The sequence below is a fragment of the Penaeus japonicus genome, unplaced genomic scaffold (assembly GCF_977035675.1).
Source record: "Penaeus japonicus unplaced genomic scaffold, GWHDUDI00000001_assembly GWHDUDI00000010, whole genome shotgun sequence".
In the NCBI taxonomy this organism is placed as follows: domain Eukaryota; kingdom Metazoa; phylum Arthropoda; class Malacostraca; order Decapoda; family Penaeidae; genus Penaeus; species Penaeus japonicus.
In genome coordinates, this window is record NW_028234412.1 from 20381360 (window position 1) to 20391359 (window position 10000).

General features: G+C 45.6%; 2 protein-coding genes across 16 annotated transcripts in view; one reads left to right on the top strand and one right to left on the bottom strand.

Moving 5' to 3' along the window:
• The window catches only part of for (cGMP-dependent protein kinase for), a 712760-nt gene that overhangs the window by 470096 nt on the left and 232664 nt on the right, over positions 1 to 10000 (top strand). For all 15 annotated transcript variants that reach the window (XM_086540961.1, XM_086540962.1, XM_086540959.1 and 12 more), the window contains one exon: positions 454 to 620. In XM_086540961.1, the coding sequence (XP_086397087.1) occupies positions 454 to 620 (167 nt within the window). The remainder of the gene's footprint in view (positions 1 to 453; positions 621 to 10000) is intronic.
• The window catches only part of LOC122250829 (oplophorus-luciferin 2-monooxygenase non-catalytic subunit), an 8853-nt gene continuing 704 nt past the window's right edge, over positions 1852 to 10000 (bottom strand). The window contains exons 3-7 of the mRNA XM_086540963.1: positions 9845 to 10000; positions 8763 to 8926; positions 8319 to 8455; positions 4431 to 4548; positions 1852 to 2141 (exon numbers count right to left, since the gene is read on the bottom strand). The exon at positions 9845 to 10000 is cut by the window's right edge and continues 7 nt beyond it. Coding sequence (XP_086397089.1) covers positions 1923 to 2141; positions 4431 to 4548; positions 8319 to 8455; positions 8763 to 8926; positions 9845 to 10000 — 794 coding nt within the window. The 3' untranslated portion in view covers positions 1852 to 1922. The remainder of the gene's footprint in view (positions 2142 to 4430; positions 4549 to 8318; positions 8456 to 8762; positions 8927 to 9844) is intronic.

Here is a 10000-nt window from a genome sequence, read left to right on the forward strand (position 1 = left end):
TCTTTTTTCACATCCATCCTTTCACTATCGCCACGTTATTATTGTTGTTATTATCATTTTTATTATTATTTTCATTGTTTTTTTTAATTATTTGTTATCATCATCACCAAACTTCTCGGACTCTGTACACCACCTTTTATGTCATTATTGTTATCATTATTCTCAAGTTCTTGTCACCATCTTAATCTAATTATTTTGGTTATTGTTGTTTTTATCATTATTATTATTGTTATTATTATTATTATTATTATTATTATTATTATTATTATTGCATTGTTATTGTTATTTATTATTATTATAATTCTTCTTGATATTATTATTGTTGTAGTTGTTATTATTATTACTATCATTATTATTATAATCATTATTATCATCAATTTGATTATTACCATCATTATTATCATGGTTCTTGACCTCCCTCTGACGCACTCTCCGTCTTCCCTCCCTCGACAGATCGAAGGAGCTGCTCCGCCAGGCGATCCTCGACAATGACTTCCTCAAGAACCTGGAGATGGCGCAAGTCAAGGAGATCGTCGAGTGTATGTACAGCGTCGAGTATGCGGCGGGCTCCCTCATCATCAAGGAGGGCGATATCGGCTCTATGCTCTATATCATGGAAGGTGAGGACGAGGGTCTTGCTCTGGGAGGGGGGGGGGTGCTTTGTGTGTGTGTGTGGTTTACTTAAACAGAGTCATTTTGATAGGCGAGGTAGGATTGGGCATGTCTGCTAAAGTTAGCAGCATCATGGTGAAAAATACTGAAATGATCCCCCGAAAAAAGGCAGAGTTGCTCTTTTGTGAAGCTGCTAACCAGGCAGTCAGAGATCCCGATTTTTAATCTTATTTACGAATAATTAAAGAAGTGACAATGCTAGAAACATGATAATGATGCTACAATAGTCTTACGATTCGAGAATAGCTAACGGCTAATGGACAAAACCCAAATTACTTTGTCGAAGAAGGAGGACCGCTGTCTCACCTTAATTGACCGGCATAATGACCATCACGGGGCTAATGGCGGACGCGAAGGTCAGGCGGACGAAGTGACGGCTTCTTGCCCTGTCGCCCCGGAGGAAGTGGAGAGGGACTCGTGGGAAGAGCAGGATTATCTTTATTCTTTTGGTTTACGAGAGAGGACATATGGACTGGCACGGACTGGGCACGTATGTGTACACATGCACGTGCTCATGAGAATGAATATACATATGCACATGTACTGCAAACGGGTATTAACACACGATCTTCGTCGCCATATAAATGCATTACATTCTAAGAATTAGTTGGTACGTCAATTGTCTGGACGGAGAAGAGGGTGGGGGTAAAACACACACACACACACACACACACACACACACACACACACACACACACACACACACACACACACACACACACACACACACACACACTAGTCACAAAGACGCTGATTATAAGCCCCGCCGTTGGAATGCCTCTGGTGTGTGTGTGTGTGTGCAACATCATTATCCTTCCCATTAGCGACAAAAAACAGAAACATTAAGGACATAAGACACGATGATGTTGCACTGCTTTCCGTTTCCTCTCGTTGTCGAGGCCTTGAAAAAGGTAATGACGCTCCAGATTTTCTGTTGTGAGTTGATTAAGAAGAAAAAAAAGGATACAAAGGATGTAGTTCACCCATTTTTTAATGGCGATAGTTCCATTGGAAGTCGGTCTTGCTTTTCTTTCTTTATTTCCTCTTACTCTTAATTTTGTATCTGGATTTTTTTTTTTACAATTGGGTCAATTGATTATTGTGATGCTTGATTGTGGATTGATATACTTGGTTTTATGTCCCTTGTTCAGGGATATGTTTTGGGATAGGAAATAGCAATTCAGTTTGTGAAATATTTATTCCTTTGGATACATTTGGGTGTGAGGTCAACCAAGCCTTTTTCCTCCCACTTAACACCCGCTGAAGAAATCAGCAGGGAGCTCTTGGATGGGCGTCCCTGCGACCTCGCCATTGCTGCACACGGCATTCCTGACGAAGGGCGAAAGCGCGGCGTCCTGGGCCACCCACTGCACGGCGCAGTCGCACTCCAGCGGGTTCTTGCTCAGGTCGACGTAGTGCACGAGGGACGTCGCTGAGGCCATGTTCTCCAGCAGGGGGCGGAAAGTGGCCTGGCGGGGGAGGGAGAAGGCAGAATAGAGCTTTGCATTCAGATATATTTCATTTAGGCGGAGGGAGCTTTTGGAGAGAGGTGTGGCCGGTGTAGGAGGGGGGGGGGAGGGAGGTTGCGTAACAGGTGAGTGAAGAAGGGATTGGGAAGGGGAAGGGATGCGTCGTCCCTGGGTCATCTAGGTGAGGGGCGACTCGAAGCAAGAGAGCCTCTTGAGGGATCACCTGTCGTTGCGCGTCGGGAAATGAAACTAACCTCTTGCAATATGATGTTAGATTTGTATTGTGCTTCGGGAAAGATACTGTTGTGTTTTCTATGTCTATGTATCTTGTTCATGTGCAAAGAGCAATATTTCTCAACTTCTCACTGGAAAATCAGTTCCCCAAAATGTGCTAATTGGTGAAAGTCTAGACCTGGATCATGTGACCGAGTGGACCAATTGTCCCCGAAGATCGTTTCACTTCCGGCGTTCTTTTTTTAACACGGAGTTTCTCCATTTCTCCATTTGGGCAAGAGTCACGACGAAACATTTTCAGGAAAGAGGGAAGAACAAAGGCTCTTGGAGGCCACGTTTGATTCATTTATGTATTATTGTCCTGGTTTTGAATTCGTTGGATTCGTCTTTGTTGACCATGGGACACCCTAGATGTTAGGGATTATTATAATTGCAGTTTTTCTCATTATTAGACAGGCAAGTTATGCCGTAAAATTGCTTATTTAAATAATCGTCATTTCCTTCCATTTATCTTGAATTTCTCTGTGGTCTCTTATTTGTAGTATCTCAAAGCCTGGAGGTGGTGGGTATCATTGGCATGGAAGTCACTTGGGTATGAGCGGAGGGGAAACACGTTCAAGCCATTTGGGGAATCTGGGTTGGCGGCGGAGCGGAGGAAGCCACCTTGGTGCATCTTCTTTGGGGTCGCATGAGATACTTAGATGTGCCTGGCGCCTTCTCTCTCTCTCTCTCTCTCTCTCTCTCTCTCTCTCTCTCTCTCTCTCTCTCTCTCTCTCTCTCTCTCTCTCTCTCTCTCTCTCTCTCTCTCTCTCTCTCTCTCTCTCTCTCTCTCTCTCCTTCTCTCTCTCTCTCTCTCTTTCTCTCTCTCTCTCTCTCTCTCTCTCTCTCTCACACTTTCTCTCTTTCTCTCCCTCTCTTTCCCTCCCTCTCTTTCTCTCTCTCTCTCTCCCTCCCTCTCCTCTCTCTCTCTCCTCTCTCTCCCCCTCCTCTCCCTCTCTCCCTCTCCCTCTCTCTCTCCTCTTCTCTCTCTCTCTCTCTTCCTCTCCCTCTCTCTCTCCTCTCCCCTCTCTCTCTCTCCCTCTCCTCTCTCTCTCTCTCTCCCTCTCTCTCTCCCTCTCTCTCTCTCATCCTCTCCCTCTCTCTCTCTCTCTCTCTCTCTCTCTCTCTCTCTCTCTCTCTCTCTCTCTCTCTCTCTCTCTCTCTCTCTCTCTCTCTCTCTCTCTCTCTCTCTCTCTCTCTCTCTCCACACCCTTACCCACACCCTTACCCACACCCTTATCCACACCCTTACCCACACCCTTACCCACACCCTTACCCACACCCTTATCCACACCCTTACCCACACCCTTACCCACACCCTTACCCACACCCTTACCCACACCCTTACCCACACCCTTATCCACACCCTTACCCACACCCTTACCCACACCCTTATCCACACCCTTACCCACACCCTTACCCACACCCTTATCCACACCCTTACCCACACCCTTACCCACACCCTTACCCACACTCTTACCACACTCTTACCACACTCTTACCCACACCCTTACCCACACCCTTACCCACACCCTTACCCACACCCTTATCCACACCCTTACCCACACCCTTACCCACACCCTTACCCACACCCTTATCCACACCCTTACCCACACCCTCACCCAAACCCACGCCCTCTATGTCGTTATCGGTCTCCTTCTCAAACCTCAACGCACTGTATCTCACACGTGTTGCCCGTGCACCCGTAGGCGTGAGGCAGCGGCCATGATCCTGTTGCAGATCAAGGTCTAGTGGGCGTGGTTTTAAGGCGGGGGAAGGGTGGAAGGAAGAGAGTTAGGAAGAAGAGGGAGAGGAGGGCGATGGAGAAGGAGAGAGAGAGAGGGGAAGGGGAAGGTTTCATAGAACTAAACCAGGTGTTGGAAATATTTCTGTATAAAGGGGGGAGGGGAGTTGGGGGAGTGTGGATTGGGGGGGGGGAGAATAGTTTAGGACGAAAGCGAAGGGAAGGAAAGGGAGGGGGAAGGGAGGGGGAAGGCGACATTCGCAGTTACTTACCTCGGGAATGGACGTCATCTTGTTGCCGTTGAGGAAAATCCCGGTGGGGAGAGTGCCGGAAAACGCCCCCGGGGAGATGTCAGCGATGTCACAGTCGTCCAAGTAGAGCACCCACGGTCTGCGACAGGGGAGGGGGGAGAGGGGAAGAGGCGAAGATGGAGAAGGGCGAGGTGAGGGTAAAAGCGAGGAGAGGAAAGAAGAGATAGATGGAAAGCGATGATTCATTAGTTTCATATCAATATTGAGGCTTTTGTGATTGTTCTTTCATAGTTTCCAGAAGTCTGTTTCAAAGTTTTGATTGCGTGTCAGGTTTTTTATTGATAGAACTCCTACATTAATGTCTTTGGCTAGTAATCCTCTGACTTGGGACCGTCCAAACGATATGAACTCGCTCGTCATGTATTTCATTGTTACAACCTTGGATATTGTCATTGCATCCTTGTCCCTCGTAATAAATGTACGATCTTTAAAACTATATCTCAGAGGCAAAATACAAGTGCACGCACTTGCAAGAACAAAACACACACACACACAAACACACACACACACACACACACACACACACACACACACACACACACACACACACACACACACACACACACACACACACACACACACACACACACACAAATAAATAAATAAATAAATAAATAAATAAATAAATAAATAAATAAAAGAACTCGTTACCTAAGACAACAGCAAAGAAAAACAAACGCTATAACTTTTCGACTTCATTATTCGGTGGGGCAGCAGTGTGCCTTCGCTCTTTATCTTCTGTAACACTTTTTTAGCGTTGCTCTGGGTGATAAACACACTTCTTAAGCGTGTTTATCACCCTGAACAACGCGATTTAGCTCCTCGTCCACAGCCTCTCGCAGTTTGTCCGAGTATATATATTTTAAGGAGAATTTTGAGAGAGACAGAGGGAGAAAAAGAGAAAAGAAGAGAAGGAGAGAGGGAGATAGAAAGGAAGAGAGAGAGAGAAATATATATATATATATATATATATAATATAGATATATATATATATATATATATAGATATATATATATATATATATATAGAGAGAGAGAGAGAGAGAGAGAGAGAGAGAGAGAGAGAGAGAGAAAGAGAAAGAGAAAGAGAAAGAGAGAGAGAAGGCGGGAGGTGGGGAGAGGGAGAGTGGGAGAAAGAAGCGAGAGAAAGGAGAGAAGAGAGAGGAGGAAGAGGGAAAAAGCGAGAGAGGGTGAGAAAGCGTGTGTGAGTTAGTGCATATATATGTATGCATGTATATGTGCTTGTACCTGTCCCTTCACGTGCGTGCGAGTATGTTTGATAGACCTGAATAACCTGTCCTGCTTTTTTTTGTTTTACTTTTTCTACGTGTATGTAAAGATCCGGTTTTATATATAAGTGAAGGTCGGTTATAACGGTATCTCGCATCAAGAATCGCAGCGCCTCGACACTTAGGCAAGCAAGCAAGCACCTCCCATGATCGGAAATAAAAAGCACAAGTTGGATTTCAAAGGTAGAGCAAGCAAGCACGTAGGGGAGAGAAAGACTGGGGACATGGGAGATGGGAGAAATAGGGTGGAGGGAGAGGGGGAGAAGGGGGAGGAGGAGGGGTGGTTAATTTCTCACAGGCGAAAATCTCCCCGTGACGTCACGTTATAGGCGTTAATCTGCGTCCTTCGTTATTGTACCACGGGAAGGTTGGATAACTGAAGGGGAGAGAGAGAGAGGAGTTGAGGGAGAGATGAGTCTCCTAACAGCAATCTAGAGCTTCAAAATGATTATATATTAGTGATAATGTTTAAAACTGGTATTTCGATTTTTATTTTATTTTGTATGCCTAAGATTCGAGTTCCAGTTTGATTTTCTCTCTCGTTCTGGTCTTCCCCTCCCCCCCTTTGTCTCTCTCTCGTTCTCGTCTTCCCCCCTTTCTCTCTCTCTCTATCACATTCTATCCTCTTTCCATCTCCATATTGTCCTTCATTTGTTTATCTCTTTATCTAAGATATAAAATTCTCTTAATCCAGACAAGCCCCGCATGCCAGTCGATGAAGTAGAAGTTTAAGAGTATAATTTGCAGCGAAATTTACGGTTTTATATTATAGTGTTCTCAAAGCAAGATATTTTTCAGACACCGAGTCAGATCTGCGTTGCGATTTGAAATGTAACTTAATTGTTATTGTTATCCATGTTCTTTCTTCTAATTCAATTTTTATTTTTTATTTTTCTCTCGATGTTATCTAAACTAATAGTTTCTGCATAATTTTTACCTTCTATGATATTGCTCTTTACCCTCTATGATATCGCTTTGGAAATGGATCAGGTGATGATGCGAATTGTGCAGAATTGTGCAGGTTTAGGAAGGCGACCGGCGCAGAGATGAAACGTCTATAAATTTATTCGGCGAGTTTGAGAGGAGTAAAAGCATTGTAAATGAATCTTTTGATCGATAAACTCGATTCGACCACCTGTTCCGCGACCGTAATTTGCATTGTAAGAGATGGACCAGCTGGCCTTCTGTTGCCCGAGGGAACCGCCCGCCGTTGGGGAATCCCTCCTACCCCCTCTTTTGTCTTCTCTCTTTCGGTATGCATTCTCTTCTTGCATCTTCTATCTATTTTCTCTCTTGCCTCATCTTTCTCTCTCCCCCCCTCCCCCTCCCCCCTCTCCTCCTCTCTTCCTCTCTCCATCTCCCTCCCTCCTCCCTCTCTCTCCCTCTCTCTCCCTCTCTCTCCCTCTCTCTCCCTCTCTCTCCCTCTCTCTCCCTCTCTCTCCTCTTCTCTCTCTCTCTCTCTCTCTCTCTCTCTCTCTCTCTCTCTCTCTCTCTCTCTCTCTCTCTCTCTCTCTCTCTCTCTCTCTCTCTCTCTCTCTCTCTCTCTCTCTCTCTCTCTCTCTCTTTCCTTCCCTCCTTCCATCGCATCATACTATCTGAAGGATCTCGAAAACATACAGGAATATTTATGTGTCTGTCATCTCAGTCCTGTTGCTTGCCATCATCATCATCATTATTATTATTGTTAACTTATATTCTCATCATTGCCAATATTTTTTTCTATTGCATGATATCCATACTTTAGTGTCAACAAAGGTTCGTGCTTGTAACAGCTGTCGCCTAAGGGTTTCTTGGTTGTTCGGTGAAACATTCTTCTTTAACAAATGAAGTTGTCTATGTCTGAGTGGAATGTTTGTCCGCTTGACTTCAGACATTTATATTTGTATTTAGCGATTGTATTGTATACTTTCATTGCAATTATTTGTGTATTTGGATTTCTATTTTTGAGTTTATTGTCTGTTTGTTTTGAGACTGTAAAGGCAACGGGAGGGTATCGCATTAAAGACTAAAATGGTAGAAATAGAAAAGCGGAAAAAAAATCTATAAACAAAGAGAATAATAATGAAACAATGGCAAGTAGCTTTTCTTGGTCTAAACGCAAATTCTCGGGGAAGAGAAAAAAGAGGCTTCTTAATCCGATGATTTGCATATTCAGAGGGTGTAAATGGCGAAGAAATTTAGCAAAATTTCAATATATTCCGCGGCGGGGTTGGCTGTGGTATTTGGAGATAAAATACGGTATATAAACTCGGAAACCTGATTGCGGAAGGGAAGGTTTATTTTGACCTCAGAGCGTGTTCAGAAAAAAATGAAGGAAAGGGGGAAAGTAAACATTTATATAAAATATTTACACATACATGCATGCACAATACATATACACATCCATGATACATACGTGCGTACACACATTTGTGAACACATTTGTATACATATTATTCAGTCTTACACACACCAACTCAACGAATAAGCACACGTTGAAAATCATAAACGAAAGAAGTTAAAAAAAGAAAAGAAAACTCACTCTGAGCAAAATAAAAGCAAAGGCAAAATCCCCGACTCACTCGGACGTGGTGGTCGCGAACCAGCTGTCCTCGAGCGCCGTCAGGGGGTTCCTGCTGAGGTCGACCCGGGCCAGGCGGGGCAGGTCGGCGAACGCCTTAGGAGCCACGCTGGTGATCTTGCTCCCGGGGACACTCACCTGTTGGGCGGCGCGGGTCAGGGGAAGGGAAGAGAACGAGTGAAAAATGGTAGCACACGCACACACACACACACACACACACACACACACACACACACACACACACACACACACACACACACACACACACACACACACGCACACACACACACGCACACGCACACGCACACGCACACGCACACGCACACGCACACGCACACGCACACGCACACGCACACGCACACACGCACACTATATATATATATATATAGATAGATAGATAGATAGATAGATAGATGTATTACAAAGGCAGGGGGAAAGGTCTGACCTCGGCCAGGTTGGGCGCGGGGGCAACGTGGTCCATCTTGGTGATCTGGGTGTTGGAGAGGAACACCTTGTACAGGTATTTGTAAGCGTCCACGCTGCCGAAGGGGAAGTCCGTCAGCTTGTTGGAGTCGCCCAGGGTGATGTCCAGCAGGGTCTCCTCCATCCCTGGGGGAGGGTGGGGACGTCATAGAGTGCGTCGTCTTGTGATGCTTTCTTTCTTTCTTTATATTTGTGGGTGTCATAGTGTTCAGTTAATGTTGCTTTGTCATATTTAGTGTTTTAGTTTTCTGTTGTTTTTACCTTACCCTGTTTCCATGTGTCGGCATTCGGCTCGCTTTCTTTACCTGCTTATAACGTTTCGACACTCGGTTACCCTCAAGCTTCTAGTTTCGGTTATCATTACCAGTTTCAGCTTCCCAGCCTTCACTAATGGTCGAACTGCAACGCCTGTGGATCGTGCAGAGACTCTCGCAAGGTGCAAGAACCAGAAACGTTTCTCCCGAAGGTCGCCCGGGACGCCGCAGAGCCTCGAGGCGGAAACAGATCGAGCGGGTGTTATTTCAGGTTTAATTACCGGGTGTGAGGCGTGAAGGCGTGGGCGTGGGGCGTGCGCGAAGTAAGGTTACGGGGCGACGGCAAACACTACTCACGAACCTTGAAATAGCGAAAAGGCCGCGGGGGCGAAAGGACGGGCGTGAGGGTGGCCGGCTGCGGCCGAGCTGGTGTGACATGACATTAAACCTCCGAATGTTTGCATACGCTCCTGTTGTATGTGTTGTACGCCCTTCCCTACACCCATTGTATATGTCTACGTGTTGTGTTTTACAAAAGTCCCATTGTTGATGGAAACAGAGGAGAGTTAATGTCGTCAGAGTAAATATTGGAGACGTGATTCCGGCCCCGCGACGGCCTTGCGTTCGAGCCCCAAAACGTGAGGAATTTCCAGGGATTCTACCCGGATTCCTGACTCTTCGGCGGCCCTAGTTTCACGCAAGACTCGATATAGAAATATAAATGGAAGAGTTATTTATTTATATATATATCTTAAAGAAAACAAGGAGAGCGACTTTTGAATGGCCTCACCAGCGAAGGCGCTGGGGTCGACGGTGGCGATGTCTGTCTGACCGATCCACAGCCAGTGGAACGTCTTGCCCCCGAAGACGTTGGCCGGGAGAGCCTCCAGGGACGAGTGGCCGTCGAGGGGCACGATTTGGAAGTAGTCGAACCTCGGGTCGTCCA